Here is a 25160-nt window from a genome sequence, read left to right on the forward strand (position 1 = left end):
ACGTGGTCTCGCGGCGGAGCGATGGCGGCGTGGCTAGCGCGCTTTCTGCTGCTGCTGCTCAGGCTCGCGGCGCACGGTCGGTGGCTCTGCTTACGGGTTCCCCAGCCCTGACTCCCCCTCGTCTCCGTGCCCTCCGCGTCTCACCACCCCGCTCCCCGCAGGGCCCGCGCCGGCCGGAGCCGCAAAGATGAAGGTGGTGGAGGAGCCAAACACGTTCGGGTGAGCGGCCGGCGGGCGGGCGACTCGGGCCGAGTACGGCCTGAGCGGTCCGCCTGACCTGCTGTGTCTGCTAGGCTGAACAACCCGTTCTTGCCCCAGACCAGCCGACTCCAGCCCAAGAGGGAACCTTCGCCCCTGTCGGGTGAGTTCCGGCTCGGAGGAGCAAACCGAGGCAGTGAGCGTCTCGGTTCCGGAGCCTGCCCGAGGGACCCCCCAGTTACGGCGCCAACTTATACATTCGTTTGTCACCTCTCGAATGTTTACGGGAGAATATCAGAGCTTTTATCGCTGGGTTCAGGAGATCCAACACTTAACCGTTTATGTGGCGTTTCAGATGTCTTTGGGTATGCTAAGGACGCTGCTGTACCACCAAAAGTAAAGAGTTATTATTAAAGCATCAGTGCACTCAGAGGCATGCGGTGGGTAAGTTGGGTAAGGACCACCTGGAAGGTGTTACAGTTTGGAGTTTTGTCTAGTAGGGTGGGGTTACTGAGTGGCTCAAAACCACCTTTGCACGTGGTTTGGCTGGTTTGGCATGGGTTGCCCAGGTGCACACATTGGTTGTATGTGTGGATCATTAGGTCAGTTGTTCCTCCAGGTTTAAGCTGTTAGGGGTTCTATCGTTCTATCGTTCTGCCAGTAAGGGAGCTTGGGCATATCCTGTCCTGCATGCAGCAACAGAAAAGTCAGTGCTACACAAGAACTCATCACTGAGCCCCTGTTATTTTGGTCTTGCTATATAATGCATACTGGCTTCAAACCTCATAATCCTACTGGTCCCACCTCCCACAAGTGGGCAGATAGAGAGCCCAGCACCAAGTGTCAGGTTGTGTCAAGAGGAGTGGAAAGGACATCAGCAAGATTGGTTGTAGCTGATCTAGGAAGGCTGGGAGCAGAGACCCTGGGTGGGTGGGAGGGTATGGGCTGGGACCTATAAAGGGTAAGGCTGCTGAGGTTCAGTGCTGGCCAGCATCAGAGTGTAACATGGCTGGGCTGGAACTTTACTCTGGGAGTTGGTGCCCATTTCCGAGGAGTGTGGCATGGATTCCCTGGAGGATCCCAAAGCTACTAGGAACACCTGGCGTAACCTCCTCCAACATAAGGATGGGACACAGGAGCAGCTGTCACTTGGTTAGAGGATGATTCTGATGTGCACAGGATGTCCCTTAACACCACAGTTCTAGGACATGGAGTGTGAGCATAGAGGGCTTTCTGGGAGTGCACCTTGTGTGTGTGTATGTGTGCCAGTCCTGGGGCCTGAACTCAGGGGCTGGGTACTGTCTCTGATGTTATTTGCTCGAGGCTAGTTTACCACTTGAGCCACAGCTTCATTTTTGGCTTTTTTGGTAGGTAATTGGCTTCTTTGGAAGGTAGTTGGCGATAAGAGCCTCACAGGCATTGGTGCCTGCTCTGACTTCAAACTGCAATCCTCAGATCTCAGCCTCCTGAGTAGCTGGGATTACAGGCATGAGCCATCATTGCCAGGCTTGGAAGTGTACTTCTCACATGTCTCATGGGTGGGGCCTCTTCCTGGACTGAAGGAGAGCTTCCAGTCCTTCACTGTATAATATCAGCTGTGGTTCTGCATAAATGGCCTTTATTAGAACATTGCTTTTTTTTCCCTCTAGGTGGCCTTTTCTGTAATTGGTCATGTTGAATTTTGATCATTTATTCCTCTGCCTCATTTGAAATGATTTATGTAGCCCTGCTTCGTCCCATTAATGTGGTTTATGATACTGTTGATGTGGTTTATCAACACTGGTTGGTTTTCTGTTCAGGAAAAATTCCTCTTAGTCAAGTATATTTCTACTTCTGAATTCAGTTTGCTAATATTTTTATTTAGTAGTGCTGGGGATCGAGCCCTCTACCACTGAATACAGCCCCAGGACCCCCCTTTTAAAATGATTGTGTTTTTTGATGGTTCTGGGGTTTGAGTTCAGGACCATTGTTCTTGCTAGGCAGGTACCACTTGAGCCACACTTCATCCCCTCAGCCCTTTTCTTTTTGGCAGTCCTAGGGCTTGAACTCAGGGCCTGGGCACTGTCCCTGAACTACTTTGCTCAAGGCTAGCACTCTACCATTGAGCCACAGCGCCACGGCTAGCTTTTTCTGTTTAAGCAGTGCTGAGGAACCAAACCCAGGGCTTCATGCATGCCAGGCAAGCACTCTACCATTAAACCACCTTCCCAGCCCCCCTTCCTTTTTTTTTAGTGCTGATCCTGATGCTTGAACTCCAGGCCTAGGCACTGTCCCTAAGTTTTTGTGCTCTCAGCTGGCACTCTATCACTTGAGCCACCGTTCCACTTCTCATGAACTTTCCTGTCTGGGCTGGCTTCAAACCACAATCCTTACAGGTGTGAGCACTGGTGCCCAGCTGCTCTTTCCTTTTTGGAGCTCCTGTCATTTCATCATTGCCTCCCTGGGGTTTTGCTGCATGTGCTGTCACCCATGGTCCCGCCATGCTTTGGGTGCCCCAGACACACTTGCAGCTGAGGGCCCTCCTCACAAGGACCAACCCTGAGGCCTCTTCTTGTTGACTGGGACCCTCAGGCCTCATCCCAGCCCCTGGAGGTTGCGTCATGCAGTGTTTGGTGGCTCCTGGAGTCCATAGAGACAGCCTTCCCACTGTTGGCTTGCCAGCTAGTAGCCCCTAGCTTTGCAGCATGTTGGGCAATCTCACTGAAGCACTCTCTTCCATAGGGCCTGCTCACCTCTTCAGGCTCGCTGGCAAGTGTTTCAGCCTAGTGGAGTCTACGTGAGTGTGGGCAGGTGGGGTGAATCCAGCTGGGGGTGTTGTGTGGGCAGGGTGGGGCAAGTGTGTGTGGCCTGATGCTCCTACATCTCCAGGTACAAGTATGAGTTCTGCCCGTTCCATAATGTGACTCAGCATGAGCAGACCTTCCGCTGGAATGCCTACAGTGGGATACTAGGGTGAGTGGAGGAGGCGGCATGACAGTGTACAGATCTTCCGCTGGACCGCCTACAGCGGTATTCTGGGGTGAGAGGGCAGGGGCTCTGTTCTCCTTCCCCAGCTTGCTCTCCCTGCCTGTCCCTAGCATCTGGCATGAGTGGGAGATCAGCAACAACACCTTCACCGGCATGTGGATGAGTGATGGAGACTCTTGCCGCAGCAGGAGCCGACAGAGCAAGGTGGGGGCTGGGAGAGGTAGGGGGAGGGTGTGGGCCCCTGCAGTCTCTGATGCTCCTTCCTCAGGTGGAGCTCACCTGTGGAAAGAGCAACCGGCTGGCCCACGTGTCCGAGCCAAGCACCTGTGTCTATGCGCTGACCTTTGAGACGCCCTTGGTCTGCCACCCCCACTCTTTGTTAGGTAGGACTCCCGTGGGGTGGGGCGGGAGGTCAGGGCTCCTCATCTAACCAGTGTTGGTCCTCAGTGTACCCGACCCTGCCCGAGGCCCTGCAGCGGCGCTGGGACCAGATGGAACAGGACCTGGCTGATGAGCTCATCACCTCCCAGGTGAGCCTGTGCCCGCTACAAAGCCTGGGACCTGCATGCCCTGCCAGGCCACTTCCTGTGCCATGTCTACCTCTAGGGCTATGAGAAGTTGCTGAGGGCACTGTTTGAAGATGCTGGCTATGTGAAGGCGCAGGGAGAAAACCAGCCCATTCCAGAGGGAGGGCTGAAGACTGTGGGGCTGGAGAACCTGGAGAAATGCAGAAAGGTACAGTGTCAGGAGGGCCCCCCCGCAGCAAACCCCCCCCCCCCAGAGGCTTGACCTGCAACTCCTCCTGCTCTAGGCCCACTCAGAACTAGCTGAGGAGATTCAGAGGCTCACCTCCCTGCTCAGCCAGCATGGCATCCCGTACTCGAAGCCCACAGGTTGGTCTGAGGGGGGCTGAGCCATCATGGGAGGCAGTGCCGGTGGGGCAAATCCTGACCTGCTCCCTGGGGCTTGCCAGAAACCTCTCATTTTGAGCAGCACCTGGGCCAAGGGCTTCCTACCCATGGAACCCCAGAGCAACTGAGAGGTGATCCTGGGCTGCGTGAGAACATCCTGTGACAGAGCAGCTACGAGTGCTGGGAGATGAGCACCGCTGGCCGCCCACTACTGCGCTGCATGCGGAAACCATGCCTCTCCGGCTTCCTGACCAGGCAGGGCTGTCACTTGCATGAGCATAACAAAACAGACCACACGGCAGAGAGTCAGAGACTTAATTTTATCCCATACTGGTAAAAATAATTCCATGAATTCTGTAAACCATTGCATAAATGCTATAGTGTAAAAAATTTAAACAAATGTTAACAGTTGACTACAAGTAAATGATTATGCAGTATAAACACGACCTTATAGGTTAGGAGGCTCTTGACAGAGAGAGGAACACCTAAGAATGCAGAACACAGGCTTCTGTACTCTGTCCACAGGAAGTGCCCTCACTGGAGGAAGGCCTGCCGACCACAGCTACAGGACACTTGCCACCCTCTAACTTTAATATTAGTACTATAGACAACGGGCAACGGAAACAAGGGTGGGGCTAACACAGCCTCAGCTCCTAAACCCAGGCCCGAAGTCCACTGTCCACATTACAGGCTGTAGGTCTCCTCCCCTCAGCCCCTTTGCCTAGGAATGCTCTAGAACCCACACAAGGTGGGGAGGACCGGAGCCATGCCTGCAGGCAGTTCCCTGCTCTTCCACCATCCTGGACCTGGAGGAGCAGACTGGCAAGCATCCACTGGCCACAGTGGGCACCGCTCTGAGCTGTCACCACCCTGGGTTGTGACTCGCTCCAGAGTGCCAGCCACTCCACACAGGAACTGGCCAGCAGGCTGGAGCCTAGTTGCTCTTCACGATACCAATAATAAACTAGATACCAATAACAAACACTGTCCTGTTGTCCCAGGAAAGACCAGAGGCCCCTATGGGAAACAGGTGCATAAATATCAATAAAAATAATCTTAAAACATTGATTAATAGCACAAAAATACATGATTGCTAGGTACTGAACTAATAAGTCATTCACTATGTAATTAAGAACAAAATAAAACCAAGTCAATAGTTGCCTTTAGTAGCAGACTAGCTGTGGAATGTCATGGATTCACATCCTTTAAAATGATAGAATTCTCTATCAGTGTGTCTTATATTAAAAATGCTTTTAAATCTCCTATATTAAATACATTCTAGTTTGGTAGTTGATAAAAATGTTTACCTAGTCACTTTGCACTTTAGAAAATGCTATTAAAGTCTTTGGCAAAGCCACAGGGGAGGAGGGGCATGGGGTCCACAAACATCTCCTTCCCAGATTTCCAGGCAGCCCAGTCCTGACCAGCCAGGGCCCAGGATCACCACACTGGACTCTCTGCAGCACACTGAGCTGCAGGCCTCGGGCTGAGCCATGGTGACCTCTGCCTAGCCTGCTGCCCTGGATGCCCTCCAGCAGCTGCAGACCCCACAAGTCTGCCCCCGCCTCTTGCCCAGATGGCTCTGGGAAGTTACAAAGCACCACTGCCTGTTATGGATCTAAGTCATCAGAACGCAGTTGCTTCCAAAGTGAATGTCCCAGACCCTCAAATGTGAGTCTGGGCCCTTCTGTTGCAGTTTCCATTAGCGTCAAATTGTCTTCACAGGAGAAAACCAAGCCAAACAAGTCACTTCATTTCTGATGCAAGGCACAGGCACTTAGAAAAGGTGGCCACGGGTCACGTGAGGCGTGCAGATTGCTCAGTATCGTCGCACGACACTGGAATATAAACTACCTGTGTATGCACGCACACGCTAGGAAAATGAGTTTCTTTCATAAAATTCAAAACATCTAAATGTATGTCTTCCAATAATCACTCTGCTTATAAATACTATTTGCATTTAATTTGAAAAAGTAAAAATCCTAGATCTTCCTCGCTACTAGATAAATGCTCTCACTTCATAAGTAGTTTCAGAATATGAAATCTGTCTACCATACTATGAGTTAGCAATAAACCAATAGGAAACTTCAAGTTCACAGTACACAAAGCTTCATGTTACCGCATATTTAAACATGAACCTAGAAAGCAGCGTACACAACTTAAAATGTCTAAATTCCTCGGTTTACAAAGTGCTTTGAGGAGGCATGGCCTCCCAGGAGCCTGGCTTCCGCAATGCCAAGACTGAAGCGTATCAACTGCCACCCAGACCTGGAGGGGCTGAGCCCCTAAAGACAGGCAGGTGTGGGTTGTTTAAGGTGTTTGAGAACACCTTGAAACCACCAGTGAGATGTGGTTAAAAAAAAAAAAATACAAAAGGCCGTTGAGCACAGTTGGCACACACTCACATCCTGACACAGGAGGCACCAGCAGTGAGCAACAGTGCTCTGGTGGCACGTGGAGGCCCTGCCCGATGCTCATCAGGTACAGGCCTTGGCTGTGGTCACCATGGGCTCTGGCCCTCACAGTAAGGGCACTCGGGTGCCGTGGCTGCACATGAGTCACACAGGACCTGGTGCTGACAAGGCTGCAGGGCAGTGCTGGGTGCCGGTTCCTGGCAGGCTGCACACTGCTTGGCACGAAGCTGGTAGATCACCTGTGGGAGGAGGTGGGTGGGGCTTAGAGGCCAAGGCTGGGGCTGGGAGCATTCAAAGATGATGGGCCCCCAGCTACAGACACTGGGTTGGGTGGAAGGCTGGGCAGAGGCAGGAGACATTTGCTCCTCAGACCCCCATGTGGAAGGCCTGAGGCAGAGCCACCATGGCCACAGGGAAGTGTTGGGGTCAGCCTGACCCCAACAGGGAAGGGCCAGCAAGTGGAAGCCTGAAAGCCATAAGCCACTGGGCTTCAGCTGCACTCTGCAGCAGGAACACGTGAAAGGTTGGGCTATAAATTGCTCCAGAGGGGCCAGCAAGATGACCTGGTATGAAAAGCAGGTGAAAGTGTCTAGATTCTGGGCCATCACCTCCATAGGGTGCCCCACAATGTTGCAAGACACAGCTCTAACCACCTTGCAGCGGGATGTGCCATCTCCAGAAGGCACATCCTTGCTTGCTGGTAGGAGGGAGCACAGCCTGTAGGCCTGTCCATACCATCAGGAATCCAGAGTAAGGGGCCACCCCCCACCCCCACCCCGTACCAGGACTCACCCCATCCACAGCCTCCAGCTCCAGGCGCAGCTGGTTCTGCAGGGAGTGCAGCTGGGGAAGCGGGATGGAGCCCATGTCCCTGGGCAGCGATGACAGCAGGCCAAGGCTTTCCAGCTCCTCCTGCAGCCGCTTCACCTGGGCCTCCACCTCCTCCTTCCTCTGCAGGGCCAGCTGGCGGTCACTGTCAGCGGCACGGGCACGCTCCCTGGCCTCCTGAGCCTCTCGCTGCCAAGCATCACAGGCCTGAAATCCAAGGGGGTGCATTCAAGAGGGCAGCCGCGAGCAGGCTCCACAGGGCGCACAGGCATACACACTTACCTGCTTCACCTGCTGCCAAGACTCCTCCCACCGCCTGATCTTCCTTTTGGCCTCCTCCAGCTGTCGTCTGACCCGGGCTAGCTCAGCACTGTTGGGACTTGCATTTGATGGGGCTGTGGTGCCAGGGTTCAGGATGGGGGATGGGCTGGGAGAAAAACTGCCAGAAACGAAGTCCCAGATACTCCCAGGCACGCCATTCAAGCCTGAGGGGGGAGTTTGAACAGAACATTAAATCCATAGTTCCAGGAGCTGCGTAAGTGCCAGTTCTCAAATGCCTTATGCACAGATGCTAAATGCCCTGAAGTGGTTCTGCTTCTGTGGGTGATGTTAAAGTGCCAAATCACACGACTACAGATCGACTGATATGTTTAAAAAGAGCATTGTGTATGGAAGGTGAATACTTCACCCCTCCAAATGGAGATGGCATAAGGAATGTCATGGAAAGCCGCTGAACAGTAACGTGGGGCAGTTGGGGAAAGAGATGAGGTGGTTCTGATGAAATACAGTATACGCACATAAGAATGACCACGGTGAATCCCTTAGTACAATTTATATGTACTAACAAAATGGGGACAGGGCTCCCCTGCTAGGGGGTGAGTGGGGAGGGTGAACCGAAATGTATGGTTGGTGCTTTATTTGCATATGTGAAAATGGAACATTGAAAACTGTTGAGATGATTTTAAGACAGGATAAGGAGGAATACAGTGGGGTTAATGGTGTACATCAGGCAATATGGGACTGTCACAATGGAATCCCTGGTAGAATGCATGCTAATAAAGAAAATCTTAGTTAAAAGAAAAGCACATTCCACAGCATGACAGATTACATAAGAGAAACAGCCTCTCCCAATCTGGCACACAGCCGTTTCCGGCCCCCCATGGCCTGCACAGTTGCTGTGCCTCCACACGAGGTCCAGCAGGGCTGTCTTGGCCAGGACACCGGACAGTGTCCCAGTGAGGACCTGCGGAAGTGCCACAGGAAGAACCGGTGAGGGCTTCCCAGGGAAGAGGCCCAGCCAGGGTCAGGACTCCCCAGGGTGAGCACCAGGCACTCACCTAAGGAGCTGTAGGACGAGGCTGCAGAGCCCAGTGGGGCAGGCTCTGACCGCAGGGGCAGTGGTGGCTGCTGGGGGGGCGTCATGGCTGAGGAGACCAGAGGCCCAGATAGGGACTGGGAGAGGGAGCTGAGCGGAGAGGTGGAGAGGGATGAAGACGAGTGTAGGGACGGCGATCGGGGCAGGGGGCCTGGGATGGTGACAGGCGCCGAGCCTGCCAGCGACCTGGGACCTGGACAGAGGAGAGGCCATGTGAGACAAGGGGAGAGGTCTTCTGCCATGGGAATGCACAAGGCCACCTCACAGATGCTTTTTCTGGACCCATAAATGAATACCCTCTGCACATGTGCTGTTCTCTGGTCTCTAGGGAGAGCTGAATGTGCATTTGTGACAGAGTGCCAGCTGCCCCTTAAGCAAGCAGTGCCTGCTCATCTCCTTAAAGAAATCAGCCAGGAGTCCAGGAGACCTCAGGCAGGCAACCTGTTCCTGTTCTGTTCCTGCATCATTTCTCTGGAACTCCTCTACACACGAGCTGAAATAATTTAACTGTGTTTCTTACCCCTTGCCCCCTCAATTCTCCTTATTTAACCTGAGGCCAGCATCTACACCTCTGAAGACACCGAAGTTGCACTGAAGTGTTGTCTTCCCATGGCTTTCTCTGCCCATCGCCACATCTCTTATTTGGTATATGGGTGAGTGGCCAGACCTAAGGTGAGATTCCTGGACTTTTGGTTTCAGAAACAGCTGCCTGTGAGCTGCGGGCTACAGGAAGAGCTCAGGGTGCACCTGAGGGACCAGACCAACAGGTGGAGCCCACAGAGCTTCCCCTGCCCTGGCTCAGCAGGCCAGCTATGCGCATTTGAGCAAGGAGATCTTGTTGGGGTCACAGACACAGGCCACGGGCCCTCTAGTATGCTGCTCTTGAGAACTTTTGGGGTCCCTGAAGTGGGACATGGTTTAAGATCAGGGGAGGGTGGGAAGTATGGCTCAAGTGGCAGAGGTCTGCCAAACTTGCTGGCCTGAATTCAAACACTAGTACTGCCAAAAAAAAAAGCCAAACCCTACAAAAACAGCTGAGTTCAACACTCACCTGTCAGTCCAGGGTCATGACTTTCCTGCTCTTCCAGATCTTTCTCTAGGGATGCGATATTTATGTCACTAAGATGAAGGTCTAAGGCAGAACCTGTGAGAACAAGCCCATGTTACCATATACCACTCAACCCGCACTGAGCCTCCACTGAGAGGGCAAGCCTGAGCACACTAGGGCCTGGGCAAGCCCAAGGGCAGGAAGGTTGCTGAAGACAAATCGTCGTCCCATCACCCCAGCTATTCCACCTCCACCTCATGGGCAGCCAGGCTGAAGGGCCCCACAGGTTTGCCCCACCCTCCCCACAGAGGCATGCTGGATCCCACTGCTTGTCCATCAAGTTCTAGTCATTTGTTAAAATTTAACTGAGTAAATGAACCCTACTACTAGAAGTTTTCCACAGGGCATGTCAATAAGCAAGTGGCTCATGGGCACTCTGTTGTTTTTGTTTTTGTTGCCAGTCCTGGGGCTTGAACTCAGGGCCTGAGCACTGTGCCTGGCTTCTTTTTGCTCAAGGTTAGCATATGAGCCACAGCGCCACTTCTGGCCCTTTTCTATATATGTGGTGCTGAGGAATCAAACCCAGGGCTTCATGTATACCAGGCGAGCACTTTTACCACTAGGCCATATTCCCAGCACCTCATGGGCACTCTGTCCGGGCAGCAAGCCTATGAACCCTGACACCCCGATGGCTGAAGTCGAACCTAGAGGCTCTACCATCAAAGAGCCGAGGCCAACACCCAGGGCTCCTTTCTCCTAAGACCCCTGGGGAAACTGAGGAAGGCCCTACCCTCACTTCCTACCAAGTGAGCTCAGGGCAAGGCTGCTGCCCTGGTGCACCCAGGCCACGAAACAGTCCCAAGACCCTTGGGATGGCCTTTCCTGGGCAGTTGCACTTCCCAAGCCTGTCACTGGCCCTTTTCTCCAAGCCAAGGTACTGCCCCCTGCAGAACTGTTGACCCAGAAGTTGCCTGGTCTCTACTGACATCCCCATGGGGGCCTCGTCCCTCAGCAGCAGCCTCAGCCCTCCCATGAGGAAGGCCACACAAGCCTTCCCAGCCGCAGATGACTGCCGTCTGATCCTATGGATGCCAGTGGCCTGGAAACTCCTCAGGGAAGGTACAGCATAGGCCTCTGCTGCCCTGGCCCCTTTCCCTCCTGGCCCACTCAGTCCTGGTGCTCCACAGTGCACCCCATGTGGACCCTGCCCCAGATGTGGCCCTATCACCATCTACAGACCCAGTTAGTCCCCAGCATGCCAAGTCCTGCTCAGATGCCACCATCCCCCAAGGGCCCAGTCTCCCTCACTGCCCTTGCTGAGGGCTGTTTCTCCAGGGCAGGGTGACGGTACCATGTACTCTGGTCAAACCTTCCTGTGTAGGTCGGCAGCAGTGCCTGAGCCTCTGCAAGCCCCTCCAGCCCTAGCACAAGTGCGTCCCAGTGCTTACTCCAAGCAGTGCCTGCTGTGGGGGTGGTGGAGGTGGCCAAGCCACCCACACTTCAGGCAGTCCCATCTCCCAGCCCAGCAGAGCTGCACAAGCCTCGGCTCAACAGACCCAGTGTGTCTCTGTGTGGATGCTGCCGGCTCACTGCACAGTGGCTCCTGCGGCCTGGTCCAGAGCTGTACATGCCCCAGCTTGACAGGGGTCTAGTGTGTCCCCATGCAGACACAGAGAAACCTCCTCACTGCACTGTGGCTCCCCGTGGCACAGCCTAAAGCTGCACAAGCCCGAGCCTGACAGGGGTCTGGCGAGTCTCCATGCAGACACAACACCTGCTCACTGGAGTGGCTCACCATGGCAGGGACATTGCACAGAATGGCTGGAGTAAAGAGAAGCCTGGGCCAGGGCTGTGGGAAGCTCTAGATTCAAGGTAACTTGGTAGGCTCCAGCACCTCTGGCCTATGATAGTGCACGGGGCCACAGGCCTTCCTGGGCTTCCATCACCTGCAGCCTTTCCTCCATGCATGCCCATGTTTCTCTGTCTTACAAAAACATCAGGTCTGGCATAAGGGCCACTCCAAAGGCCTCATTGTGTGACTGGTGACTCCTCCCGAAGTCTCATTTCCACGTTCACGAATGTGCAGCTTAGGATTTCATTCATATCTTTTGGGGAAAACAATGGGATCCACCTGGAAACCTCATCCTTCCCACAGACCCCAGGCTCAGCTAAGATGAGAGGTCATTTAGCTGCGCCCCCACCCCATGCCAAACTGCAACAAAACAAGCCTCTTACAGGCAGTGTCTGCTGAGGCCAGCAAAGTCCTTGGTAAAAGCAAGGACTGAGAACACATTAGCACACCATCGGGCCGGGAATATGGCTTAGTGGTAGAGGGCTTGCCTAGCATGCATGAAGCCCTGGGTTCCACTCCTCAGTACCACATAAACTGGAAAAAGTGGGAAATAGCACTGAGCAAAAGAAGGTCAGGGACAGTGTTCAGGCCCTGAGTTCAAGCCCCAGCACCAGCAAAAACAAACCACAGAATCTTGCCAGAGTTTAGTTTTGTCTATGCCTATTCTCTGAGCCTGGAGTGGCCTCTGAAGTTGTACACTAGCTTTGAATGCCATCAATTCTGCTGCTGATTGAAAGCCCTATAAAATAAAAACATGGATAGCCTTCAGAAGTCATCTATTGCCCCCTAAGTAACCTCTAATAAATTTACTCACTAGGTTGGACTTACATGACTACCCCAGTTCACATGTAGACATTTCCTTTACATTGCTCTGGGAAAAAATTGTCTAACACACACCAGACCTCTCAAGGCTGTACCCAACCACAGGTCCCCCCACTCCCTCAGGGCCAGCACTGCCACACCCAGGCCAAGCCACCTCCACCCTCCCCTGACATCCCGGCCCCATCCCTATCCCCCAGGTCTCTCAGCCACAGCACGCACTCTCTCTCTCCTGGGCCCATACCTCTGCATTCCCACCCTCTTCCACAGGAGGGGCCAGGTACATAGCCTTCACTGTGGCTTCTGCAGTAGCCCCACCTCCAGGATGTTCAGGCACGCAAGGGTCGCAGGCTTCCTCCCAGTCAGCAGCAGCAGGTGCCACAAAAATGTGGGCATACTGCCATAGCAAGACAGCTCACCGAGCTGCTCCTTCCTCCCTCACACATAGGAAGGCCCACACCAGCCTTCACAGCCCCAACCCCAACCAGCCTTTGGTCTCCTATGAGGACCCGCTGTAGTGTTCAAAGGCCTCACAGAAAGAAAAGAATCCACAGCTTCCCAGCCTACCCTTCCTGTGCCCCTGTCCCTGCCCCTCCTTAGCTCACAGAGGAGGGTATCTTCAATAGCTTCTGTTGAGTAGGAACAACCCCTCTAATCCTGAATTTGGGTAGCCTTAAACTATGTCAACCCACAGAATGCCAGAGAGCCTGAACAATGGTGGTGGAAGTGGGTGGCTGGGGACAGGACCCTGACTGTCCACATTTCACACATGCCCTGCTCCCCTCCAGGGCTCTGCCCCAGACATGGCCCACTGGGCACGGCAGCATGGGCCTGGTGTTCGGTACCTAGACAACCAGGTAAGGGAAGTCCATGCCTTACCTGGCAGGCTTCCACAAACTCTTGAGAGAACTAGGGCAGGAACAATGGAGCCAGGAGAGGGGACCAGCTCCTCTGAATGGCCTGACCCAGCCAGGTGCTGTGACTCAGCACTGAGGCTCCAGTGCCCTGAGGCAGCTAGGTTAACACCGGTTGGGTTTGGGGGATCCCACTGCAACTTACCCTCAGCTTTAGCCTAGCAAGGGTGGCCCCACGGGGACCAGCCTGGGGGCCTCCAAGAGATTGGAAACTAGTCCCTCCTCCTCATCCCAAGCAGCTAAGCTCAAGCCAGAGCCCGAAAGCCTGAGGGCTGCCCAAGCTTCCCTACCTACCTGGGCAGGCAAGGACCAAGTTAAAAAAAACCACTGGAGATTGGGAAGGTGGTTTAGCCGTAGAGGGCTTGCCTAGCATGCATGAAGCCCTGGGTTCAATTCCTCAGCACCACATACACAGAAAAAACCAGAAGTGGTGCTGTGGCTCAAGTGGTAGTGTGCTAGCCTTGAGCAAAACGGAGCCAGGGAGAGTGCTCAGGCCCTGAGTTCAAGCCCCAGGGCTGGGGAAGGGGGAAGGGAATGGAAGGGAAGGAGGAAGATAGGGGGAGGAAGGGAGACACCTGGAAATCCGAGAGCTTCATTATGTAAACACAAAGGGCTGGGCTGTGCCCCGGACCCAGCACCAGCCCAGCTACCAGGCGTCGGGAGAGCTGGCACAAAGCTGCCGGTAACAGCCCACACGGTATGGTGGAGGCCGGCGACATGCGGGCCCCCGCCGTCCCTCCCCATTACCGGCCCCAGAGCCGCAGCCCGCGCCTCAACCCTAACTCCCCGGCAGACCGCGGGCGCCTGGGCCCGAGCACACCGCTAGAGGGCCGTACGTACCGGAGAGCCAGGCCCATTCCCACGGAGGAGCCGTGCGTGCCCTGCCCCGCAGCACACCCGGATCGACCTCGCGACTCACACTTACCGGGTCCGAGGGCACGGGCGCGGAGAACGCCCGCGCGCCCCGCTCCAGTGCGCAGAGTCACGACCACCGCGGCCAGGCACGAACCCCAGGGTCGTCGCGCCACCGCCGCCGCAATGCTGACTCACTGCTGCCGGCCGCCCTGCGCCGCTTCAGCTGCGGATTCAAACCCAGCCCGCGCTCCGCCCCCGCCAGAGGCCCCGCCCCTGCACGCGAGCCCGGCCCTTCCCTGCCGAGAACGAGGCCCCGCCCCCGCCCCAGCGCGCGGGTCCGCCCCGCCCCCGCCCCTCGCGTACCGAGAACGAGGCCCCGCCCCCGCCCCAGCGCGCGGGCCAGCCCGGCTCCCGGAGACGCACACAGGCCTGCGGCGGCCCCGCCCCGCGTGACAGTGTCGCAGCGCGCCTGAGGTGAGGGCGCAGGCCGGGAGCGCGTTTTCTCGAGGACAGGCCCCGCGGTGGACCGCCTTCCGGACGGTGGGAGGGTTTCCCGCCGCACACGGGGTCCTGGCCGCGGGCCGAAACAGCCTCTCCACTGGCACCTGCAGAGGGACCTCCCGCGCCTCCAGGGCCCGAAGCCCAGGCCAAGGAGGGGGCCGGATCCACCACTGCCGCACAGTGCCTCTGCCTGCCCTTAGCCCCGGGTCGCATAGGAGGTGGCAGCAAAGCCATAGAGTATCCAGGCTGTTCCCTGGCCTGGGGACGAGTGGTACCAAGCATGAGGGAGGCCCCGCGGGGGTCCCCAGCAGCAGGCCTTCCAACCACAGGGACCCCCATCCCACCTGTGGGGCCTCCATGGGAATGGGGTGGAGCTTGGGTGACGCCTTGGGTTCAACCCCCAGCACTACTACATATGTGTAATACATACAAATGCATGTAACATTACATCATACATGCTTACAAGTGTAATATATCCATGTTATGTAGAACGTTTAACATATTGCATATACACACATATACACACATATATGTATATTTAATTCCTTTTGGATATTTATGCTAAAACTAGAATGTGCTAAAAGATGGCCAGTAATATAGCAGTCCAGCCTGAGATCCCATCTTAAATGGTTGGATAAAACCCCACTCAGGCTCTAGCTGTGGCCAGACCCCCTGCCAGCTCAACCCAGCCTGGCTCCCATCTCATAGTCCTTGGCCCTCAAACCTTCAGCCACTAAAACCTCCCCACAGCTGGCAGCCAAAAGTCTGACTACTGGAGGCCTCCCCTGGCTCCCCTCTTCACCTCTGCCACCCACCCTTGGTGCCTCGCAGACAACTGCTCTGATCCTCCTCCTTTTTGGACAGTACTAAGGTTTGAACACATGACTTTCTATTTGCCAGGTTCATTTCCCTTTAGCCTCCCTATTTTCTAGTGGGTCTGGGCCAGAAGACCACCTGGCCCAGTGGAGGCCTGTGTTGCAGAGCCCCAGACACCAGCCCCTCACCCTGTGCCCAGGCCCTGCCCTGAGCCTCTGTGAGGCAGAGGTGACCAGAAGTGCGCACCGGTGTGTCTGCAGAGGCAGTATGACTCACCTAGGACGGCTTCCACCGTGTTGCCAGTGGGGTCCAGTGGGAGCGAGCGTGCAGGGAGGGCAGGCAGTGTGGTGGGGGAGGAGCTGCCTGAGCCGGTGCTGGACGCCAGGCTGGATGCCACACTGGAGCTTACGCTGGGGGCTAGTGGGTGAACCACTGCAAACACAGCGAGGTGGTTCTGTTCAAAAACACGAACAATGTGAGCAAGTACCCTGTGGGTCTGCTCCCCCAGCCCACTGCCCCGAGCTCAAGTGTGACTACCATGAGATGAGCCAACTCCGGCAAAGCATGGCTTTCTCCCCATAAGCCCCAGGCAAAGCAGAGTCCACCGCCTGGGGATGGTGAGTCCAGCAGGGCACTATGGACTGTCCTTATCCCAGTCCTCATGGCCACAAACGCACCATCACCATGGGCCAAGAATGGGTCAGCATCAAAGGGGAACATGACAGGCTAGAGTACAGTAGCCACTGGGGACACCATGCCACCTCCTGCTGCTAACTTTGGTGTTTTTTTTAAACTTTTTTTGTTGTGATAAGATGTACATAAGATAAAACTTACCATCCTATTCTCCTGTGTGTATGTGTGTGCTGGTATTGGGGCTTGAACTCAAGGCCTCAAGCTCTCACTCGGCTTTCTTGCTCATGGCTTGAATTCTACTAATTGAACCATGTCCTCAGTTTAACATTTTGGAGGTTAAATAGAGATGGAGTCTGGCAGACTGTCCTGCCCAAGCTGGCCTTGAAACTCAGCCCTCCGATCTCAGCCTCCTTAGTAGGAAGGATTAGCAGTGTAAGCCACCTCCCAGGCTTCCATGGCAGTCATTCTTCAGCGCTCTCTCTGTAGTGGTGGTTCCAGTTCCCTTCATCCCTTGCTTTTTCAGACAGGGTCTCCACATGCAGCCCAAGCTGGCCTCACACTTGAGATTTTCCTGCGCGGCCTTCTGTCCACCCCTGTGCTGCGGTGCAGGCCTGCCTCACAGCTCGGACATGCTCACTGCTTTGTAATAGGACCGGTGAAAACGACACTGCTAACTGAGTCCTTAGAGTAGCAGCAAGGGAAGGAAATCCTGTTTCTCAAAACAGGCAACTTGGTTTGAATCAACACAGCACGCCAGGAGATTCAGGGTAAGGCCAGGCCTTCTCTGTTTTGGGGGCAAAATGGGACCCCTACCCCCACAGCCACAGGCACAGCCCACAGGAGGCTCGCAAGGACAAAGCAGGGCCTGGACAGTGGCCCAGTCCACAGGGAGGAGCCCGCCCAGGACCTCAGCTAGGACCAGACCCCTTCACAGACACATCGGGTGAGAATGAGGCCGCTCAGATGGCCCCAGCCCAATGGCCTGGTGTCCTTACAAGAAGAGATTAGGATACAGACAGGCCTCACCTCCGCCTATCTCACACCTGCCCACATCTCACCTCCACCCATCTCACACCTGTCCACACCTCACCTCCACCCCATTTCTGCCCCACACCTCACCTCAATCCCACACTTGCCCTCATCTCACCTCTACCCCACACCTGGCCCACACCTCACCTCCACCCCACCCCTGCCCCACACCTCACCTCCACCCCACCCTTGCAGTCTCTGGGACTGAGAGAATGAACGTCTGTGATGCTGTAAGGGCTGACCATACAGAGGGGTTCTGAAGGCACCCTGAGCTTCCATAGAGAAAACTCGAGGGAGATTTGTGGTTTGTTGTTTCCTACCTATGACACAACGTTTTAAACAATGAAACAACACTTGGATACAAATAAAAAGATACTTTTAGGGAAAAAAAACTGCTATTAACCAGATGAGCAGAACAGCAATGTGTTCAAACAAAAGGTTATTTAGCAAAGGTGCTGGGAACCCCTTCAGTCCCTGGACCCTACCCTAGGACCCTACCTGCTTGCTGTCTAGCTGGCTGGACTTCTGGCTGCCCTCCGAGGCTGTCTCTCTCCACTTGGCCTGCAACAGAAAAACTGCTCAGGCTGGGAAGAAACAGAGCAAATCTCTGCCAACAATACACACAGCCTAAGCTGTGATTTAGATTAAAAAAATATTGGCAATACTAGGGTTTGAACACAGGGCCTCTTACTTGCTCAGTTGGTGCTCTACTATGTGTGTCATGCCTCAAAGCAGCTTTTGTGCTGGTTATTTGGCAAGCTTTTCTTCCTGGATAGGCCTTGCACTGGGACCTTCCCATCTCATCCTCCCTCCAGAGAACCTAGGACCTTGCCCCTGACCCATGGGTGCCCTGTAGGAAATTCTTGGAGTGTCACACCACAGGGAATGCACTCCCACAGCTTCCTTCTTCTGTCACCTTGTGGCTGTGACAGTCCCTGACTGGTGACAGTGATTGCCATGCCCCTACACCCACATGGCCCCTGATGTCTGCCCTGCACTGTAAGAGCCTTGAACGGGGTTGGGCCTGGACATGCGAATTCCCCTTCTTAACCTGGGGTCCATGAGATGTTTTTTTTTGGCCAGTCCTGGGGCTTGGACTCAGGGCCTGAGCACTGTCCCTGGCTTCTTTTTGCTCAAGGCGCTTAACACTCTGCCACTTGAGCCACAGCGCCACCTCTGGCCGTTTTCTGTATATGTGGTGCTGGGGAATTGAACCCAGGGACTCATGTATACGAGGCAACAGATTTCTTTGTAGACGAGTATGAGAAGCCGCCTGCCTGAAGCCCGGCATGTTGGTGTGTCAGGGACAGGGATGGCACACCAGATCATGCCACTTGGTGATGACCTCCGCCCCAGGGGATCTGTGAAGATGAAGAGGGGCAGGGCACCAGCACCTGCCAAGCCAAGGCCCCTCTGGTCAGCACAGCGCCGTGCCCCCTGCTCCCGCCTGGGCGAGAATACGGCTGAGGTTCTTCCAAACTGTAGAGAGAAACCCCCGTCTCTAGCAGGCCACCACCCCTTCTCTGTGGCTGGCGTGGGAACCAGGCTGAATCTACTTACATTTCCAGGCTGGCTGCTGTGGGCCGTGGCAGTGCTGCTGCTGAGGTCGCGGCAGCCCCAGTCAGTCCCTAGGCCGAGGCTCTCTGCCAAGAAAGAGGAGTAGCAGGCACTGAGGGTCACCCGCTGGTGGCACAAGCCGGGTTGTCACAGCCGGGTGAGGGCAGGGACAGCATGCTGGGTGTGGGTCAATGACCCTCCCACAGGATAGCAGACAGCAAAGATGGCCACATGGGGCCAATGACTCCTTGAGGAGTCACGCTCAACACTCAAGGTCCACATTTCAAATGTAGAGAATAGGAAGCTGAGCAGGGGGCATGTCTCAAGTAGTAGAGCACCTGGCTAGCAAGCACAAAGCCCTGAGTTCAAACCCCACTACTGCAAAAAAAAAAAAAAAAAAAAAAAAGATAGGCCAGGCATCTATGTCTCACACCTGTAATCCCAGCTGAGATCTGAAGATCATGCTTCAGGATGATGCTCTTGCCTGAGGATCAGGCAAGAAGGTCCATGAGACTCTTACCACCAATTAACCAAAAAAAAAGCCAGAAGTGGAGCTATGGCTCAAGTGGTAGCACATCAACCTTGAGCACAAAGGCTCAGAGACTGCACCCAGGCCCTCAGTTCAAGCCCAGGACTGGCACAAGATATGTAAAAAGGATAGAAAGTAAAATTTGAGTGGGGCTAGAAATGTGGCTTAGTGGTAGAGTGCTGACTTAGTATGCATGAATCTCTGGGTTTGATTCCTCAGCACCACATAAACAGAGAAAGCAAGTGGCACTGTGGTACAAGTGGCAGAGTGCTAGCCTTGAGGAAAAGAAGCTCGGGGACAGTGCTCAGACCCTGAGTTCAAAGCCCAGGACTGGCAAAAACAAACGAACAAAACTGAGTGTGACTAGAGTCACAAAAACTAGAACCCAAATTCTAAGGTGGGGGTGGGGGCAGCCTGACTGTGTGGAGGGGCAGCCATGTGGGCTCCTCCCTGGGGAAGGTACACCTGCAGTGAGCACCAGGCCGAGATCTGCGGTCTTACTTCCAGGGACTCTGGTCTCCCCCAGTTGGTCTGACAGATGCCCCTCCCTCCACAGCAGCCTTGCCACTCAGGCCTTGGCAGAGTGGCAGGCTCAGAGCAGGGTAGAGGTGAGCAGGTACAGCACTAGGATCTGGGTCTGCACAGGTCCCAGGGGCTGGAGGCAGGAGGTCCTCTTGGCTCCCCATGGCCTGGGCCCACAGCAGGCATGAAAGGTGGAGTCCCGCCTGGAGAGCCTGGCCTCACAGGGCACTTGTCCCGCTTATCCCTGGGGTCCAGCATACTAGGGCTCTCCTGGTCCTTGGGCCAGGATGCTGAGCATCCCACTTCCCCAGTCCTTAAGGCTTGCTTGGGATGACCCGAAATGACCCCTACAATCATACATGTTGAGGGTGGTATGCGTACGTACACACACACACACACACACACAGCCCCAGCTACTCACTTTCCACATGTGCAAAGGCACAGAAAGGACCCCGAGGGCAGAAGCCGGTTTGGCGCATGTCATTGCACTTTGTAGATTTGTAGATCTAAGACATAAAAAACGAAGTTTAAGGTGCTGAGCTGCTAGGAGAAGAGCACGCTGGTATCTCGGTGCTGAGATGCCAGCTCCAAACCAGGAATGGAAGGTGGCAAAGCCCCCTGTCCTGGGGGCTGGGACTACTGTGAGGTCCGCCAGTCATGGGGCATACCCTCCATGGGGCATGGGCCTGGCTCCCCGTTATGGTAGAGCTGTGGCCACCACAGGCCTGAAGCAGGGGACTAGAACCACGGAAACTGAGTCAAAATGAGTGCTTTCCTCCTGTTATGCTGCTCCCTGACCACCCTCCCTCACCTTGCCCTTGGTCCACAGCCCCTGCTGGGCACAGCCTGTGGGCCTGGCGGACACAGCACAGGACACTGACCCCAGCCATCGTCCAGCAATGCACAGGCCAGCCCTCTCTCCCCTCCACCGTTGTCTGGCACATCGCAGACATCCTTGAGCAGGTGGCCACCTCACTTCAGAGGCAGAGCCAACATCAGGGCCTCCAGTGTGGAGACCACCCCATGACACAGTGGTCTCTCCCAGTCCTGCAAGCTCTTCCAGGGGACCCCATCTTCTCCTGGTCAACAAGGACCATAGCCCACCGGCAGCATGGTGCCTACCTCAGGATGGAACTGCTGTTCAGTGCGGGAGTGGCAGTACTGACAGCCGTCGCCGCCATCGCACTGCGAGGGCTCGCCCCACTCATCACCAAGCTTCACGCTGGGGCATGGTGTGGACCTGGGGACAAGGAGGCACACCAGAGGACATGCAAGGTCACGCCCACCCACGTCCCAGCTGCTCACAGGGGCCATGGGCAAAGCACCCTACAGTGACCCCACTGTTGAGGGACAGAGGACAGTAGGGTGGATGTCCACTCTCCACGGTATTTCATGAGCATGGGTGGAGCAGCCAGGCTGCTGGCTGCAACAGGTACCGGGCGCACAGCAGAGACCCTGGCCCAGCAGGACGCTGGGGACAGGAGGGCCCTGGCAGCCACGTGGCTTGCTCACCGGTATTGGAACCTCCCGGGCTTCCTCCGGCGGTCTCTGCTGTTGTGGTAGTGTGGGCACGCGTACCCCTGGCGGCACAGACGCGGTGGCTTTGGGCACTGCTCAGTCTTGTAGCTTCCCAGGACGTAGTTAGCATCTGTAAAACAGATGGGCAGACACCTGGCTCCACTTGCTCAGGGCTAGGCCCAGGCCGGATGTGCGGTCCTTGAGGCCTCACACCTGCTCATAGCCAGGGGAGTAAGCGAATGGAGCTGACCACACAATAGGATCTCCTAGGGATGAGACTGAGCAGCAGCAACTACACCATGTGGACCAGCCCTGAGGATGCTACACACAGCAGAAGCCACAAGAGGCCACTAACACGAAAGCCAAGTGGATGAGATGTTCAGGAACAGGGGATCCACACTGAAAGTGTAACAGAGGCAGCGAGGAGCCAGAGGAAGGGGGCAGGACAGGACTACTAACGGGGATGGGATTTCCTTTTGAAGTATAAAAATTAGGGCTGGGCATAGGGGCTCATTCCTGTAACTACAGCAGAGATCAGGAGGACCACAGTTTAAGACCTGCCTGGGTAAAAAGTTAGCAAGACTGCCACCCCAATACATAAGCTGGGCATGGTGGTGCACGCCTTTGGTTTAGTGCTTCCTCTGCACCTAGGCAGACCCTGAGCACAGCCACTGGGTTGTGTATCCACCAGCGCACCCACTGGGACCGAGTGGGCTGCTCTGAAAACTTCACTACCCAGAGCTATGTGGACAGAAATCTACAGACAGATGCAAGCAAGTGGAGAGGGGGCTGGGGTGGGAGTGGGGCTGCTACTCATGGGGTTTCCATCTGGGGTGGTGGGAAAGTTCTGGAACTCAACAGAGGTGGTGACTTGCACAACACTCACATGTACAGCGAGTTGCTCACTTGAACACAGTGAATTTTGTGTGCACTCTATACCTATAAAATCCCCAAACCTTTCTTGGTCACAACCACTGTGCGAGAAGCCTGCCAGCTAGCTCTGGGTACCAGGTGGCTACCGACCTGAGCAGCACACACACACAGCTGAGGCCTGAGGGAGGCAGAGCCAGCCAGTGCTATCAGGCGGTGCTGGGACAGGACGCTTGGAAGCGGCCCTGGGCTGCAGTGCCCTCACCCCAAGCCAGCTGAAGCTACCCCAGACACCACAGCTGGTACAAAGGGCAGTGCAGCCCAAGGGCCCAGAACACTGAAGCCCCATGGGGCAGCGTGCTTACCTTGCCAACGGGGGTCCTCGCCCAGAGTTTTCTCAATCATGGCCTGGCTAGCCAACACCCCGGGCTGCAGATCAGGTACACCATCCCCACCACCAAGCTGGCCATTCTGCAAGGCCTCCTGAGCCTGTAGCTCCCTGTAAGAACACAGCAGTCACAGCCCTGGGCAGCCTGCACCCTGGGCGGGAGAGGAAGCGGACACTGACCAAGGTTGGGAGCACTAAGGATGGAACCCTGATAGGTGAGGACACTCCTCACACAGTCCCAATGAGTCATAGCTAGTTTTGTCAGGATTGGCTTGCTTCTCAGCCACATCTGGGAACACCTGCACAGGTTTGGCCCATGGGCAGACAGAGTAACTCAGGGAGGAAACAATCAGTTAGGACCTATGGGCAGTTTTCTCATCAGAAATAGAAGTGGGGCCAGGTGTGGTGGCACACACCTGTAATCCCAGCCTTCATAAAGCTCAGGCAGCAGGGTCTGGAGTTTGAGACCAGCCTGGGCTACATAGCCAGACTCCCCTCAAGATGGAGAGAAAGGAAAAGAATAAAGTAATGAATCACTTTGGGACTCAGAAAGTTAGGATTTAGAGCTGTGATCCTGGAACTGCAAGGAAGTGAGCTGGTGCCCCTGCAGGTACCAAACTCACCTGATATCACACACGGGTGGCCGCAGGTCCAGGGGGCCGTGTGCGAAGGCGCAGTGCAGCCCATTCTTCACACAATGGCCTCGCGCATCCGTCTCATGGATGCATGTACCCGTCTTGTAGTAGCGTAGGTGGTACTTGCGTTCAGTGTCCCCGGTCGTCCGGTGCAGGTAGGGGCACCTGGGAGGCAGAGGAGTGGGCACATTCCCTCTGGTCCTTTCGGATGGGGGGGCTGACCCTGAGCTGTCCTGCTCCATGAGCACCATGGCAGCAGAGGTCTGCTCTGGCTGGAAAGATGACAAGATACCAAGCAAGCACCCGACCCTTACTTGGGACCCTTGCCTGAGGAGTGAGACCAAATCTCCCAGTTGTATATAGCAGGAAAAAAAAAAAACACAAAACAAAACCCACTGATTTCATCAGAAGCCATGCTTCTTGCTTCTTTAATAAAGTTTCTAAACTGTGCTCATGCCCTGCCTGCAAGCATGTCCTTTTCTGGCAAGTCATTATCAGAGAAGGCTGGGTGGTGACTCATCCAGCATCCTAGAAATGAGGGACCCCAGGAAAGGGGGAGGGAGAGCCTGGGGGGAGTAGGCCCTGGATAGGTTAGGGAATAAGCATGGCCAGAGCCAGGCTGAGATGGGGAGAAGTGAGAGGGCACAGATGGGACGACATTGACTGTCACTGCCACACAGCAGGCCCAGGCCATGTCCTCCTAGGAGAGGAACAGGGTGCTGCAGACAGGACTGGGGAAGGGGCTCACAGGAGATTGCTGCAGAGCAACCCGAAGGTCCCAGTGCCCTTGGGACGCAGGGCAGGTTGCCTCCAGATATGTCCTTTTAGGTCAGTCTCACAGTACAGGAGGAGGGGAGGGGACATGCGGAGGCAGTGAAGCAGAAAGGTAAGGGCTGCAGCATGAGTCTGGAAACCTGGCCTTTACATTCAGTTACAGCCCAGCCTTGCCTGGGGGGTGGGTGGGTAGGGCTATGGTCTTGGGTATTGGAAGCACCTGCCAGGGATGGCCAGGGGTCAGGAACAATGTAGTGGTCAGCTATCCAGCAGACAGCCCTGCAGGTCTCTGCAGGGCAGGCAGCCCTGGTGCCCTCATCTTCCTGCTCTCAAGTCTGATTCATGCTGGTCCCCTCGGGTTACTACTAAGCTTGAACAGCACCTCCCAGTGCTACCAGCACTGCCATGGCAACCAGAGCCTTCTGCCCCCTTCTGCCCCCAGGGTGGACGCCTGCCCACAGCTCAGCTCTGCTCTGCTCAGCCCAGGAGATCTAACCTTCAGATTTAAAAGAGAAAAAACGTGCCTGACCCCAGGGACACAAAAGGAAAGAGGGCCCCCGAACGCAGATCAGCAGATCAGGGTCCGGCTCCCGGGAGGTGGAGGAGCCGGGAGCAGGACCAGGGTGCCTTGCTTTGCTGTGGATGCATGGTCCTCAGCCACCCCTGCAACAGCCACGGGCACTTCCCGCATCCCTGAGCGCACGCTCGGAGCGAGAATCACACAAGCACTAACTCACGTGCACACATAGGTGCGCACACGTGTACCCAGCCTGCACTAGCACACCAGACCATCAGGGCCAGGGCCGCCCGGGCAGCGCTCAGCTGGGAGGTCCGTTCCCATGGGGGCGGGGCATCAGTCCACGTGACCCAGCGAGGCCAATGGGAGCCTGCCCTGGAGGTGGGGCCTACCCAGCGGAGCCTGGTGGCCGGGCAGCTCCAGAGCTAAGTCGGCAGGTACTGGGACAGTAGTGGGCAGGTACCTTGGTGGGCGGGGGACATTGGGGGTGGGGGAGCCTTGGTGGTGAGGCGGGGACCTTGGGGGGAGGGGGACGGGTGGTGGGCGGGGGCTCCAGGGAAAGTGGGTGAAGGACGTGCGACCAGTGGTGGTGCTGCCCATAGGGTGCCAGAAACAGCAGAGCACCCAAGGGAAGGAGAGTGTTTTGAAACAGGACACCCAGCAAGGGCAGGGTGCCAGCAGGAAAGGAGG

At 55.5% G+C, this 25160-nt stretch overlaps 2 protein-coding genes across 6 annotated transcripts in view; one reads left to right on the plus strand and one right to left on the minus strand.

The window, feature by feature from the left end:
- Gnptg (N-acetylglucosamine-1-phosphate transferase subunit gamma) lies at nt 1–5352 on the plus strand. The gene is made up of 11 exons (XM_048332746.1): nt 1–76; nt 162–219; nt 294–361; nt 2920–2974; nt 3067–3150; nt 3276–3369; nt 3434–3548; nt 3613–3695; nt 3772–3900; nt 3977–4058; nt 4139–5352. The coding sequence occupies exons 1-11, from the start codon at nt 22–24 to the stop codon at nt 4237–4239; spliced, it is 924 nt and encodes a 307-aa protein (XP_048188703.1). The 5' UTR covers nt 1–21; the 3' UTR covers nt 4240–5352.
- The window catches only part of Unkl (unk like zinc finger), a 24806-nt gene continuing 4022 nt past the window's right edge, over nt 4377–25160 (minus strand). For 2 of the 5 annotated variants that reach the window (XM_048332738.1, XM_048332741.1), the window contains exons 3-15: nt 23168–23344; nt 22522–22655; nt 21281–21416; nt 20891–21008; nt 20190–20274; nt 18721–18803; nt 17659–17721; nt 15775–15952; nt 9745–9837; nt 8656–8886; nt 7601–7803; nt 7283–7525; nt 4377–6729 (exon numbers count right to left, since the gene is read on the minus strand). In XM_048332738.1, the coding sequence (XP_048188695.1) occupies nt 6577–6729; nt 7283–7525; nt 7601–7803; nt 8656–8886; nt 9745–9837; nt 15775–15952; nt 17659–17721; nt 18721–18803; nt 20190–20274; nt 20891–21008; nt 21281–21416; nt 22522–22655; nt 23168–23344 (1897 nt within the window). In that variant the 3' untranslated portion in view covers nt 4377–6576. Of the gene's footprint in view, nt 6730–7282; nt 7526–7600; nt 7804–8655; nt 8887–9744; nt 9838–14251; nt 14358–15774; nt 15953–17658; nt 17722–18720; nt 18804–20189; nt 20275–20890; nt 21009–21280; nt 21417–22521; nt 22656–23167; nt 23345–25160 lie in introns of those variants that run through there. The other 3 variants (XM_048332739.1, XM_048332740.1, XM_048332742.1) reach the window with 3 other exon arrangements.

Source organism: Perognathus longimembris, chromosome 23 (assembly GCF_023159225.1).
Source record: "Perognathus longimembris pacificus isolate PPM17 chromosome 23, ASM2315922v1, whole genome shotgun sequence".
NCBI lineage: Eukaryota > Metazoa > Chordata > Mammalia > Rodentia > Heteromyidae > Perognathus > Perognathus longimembris.

Excerpts from the sequence above, each read along its gene's own strand:
- Gnptg (XM_048332746.1), top strand. The coding sequence starts at position 22 with ATGGCGGCGTGGCTAGCGCGCTTTCTGCTGCTGCTGCTCAGGCTCGCG. Across the intron at positions 220-293 it reads GAGGAGCCAAACACGTTCGG|GCTGAACAACCCGTTCTTGC; the intron begins GTGAGCGGCCGG and ends TGTGTCTGCTAG. Across the intron at positions 3,151-3,275 it reads GCCTACAGTGGGATACTAGG|CATCTGGCATGAGTGGGAGA; the intron begins GTGAGTGGAGGA and ends GCCTGTCCCTAG.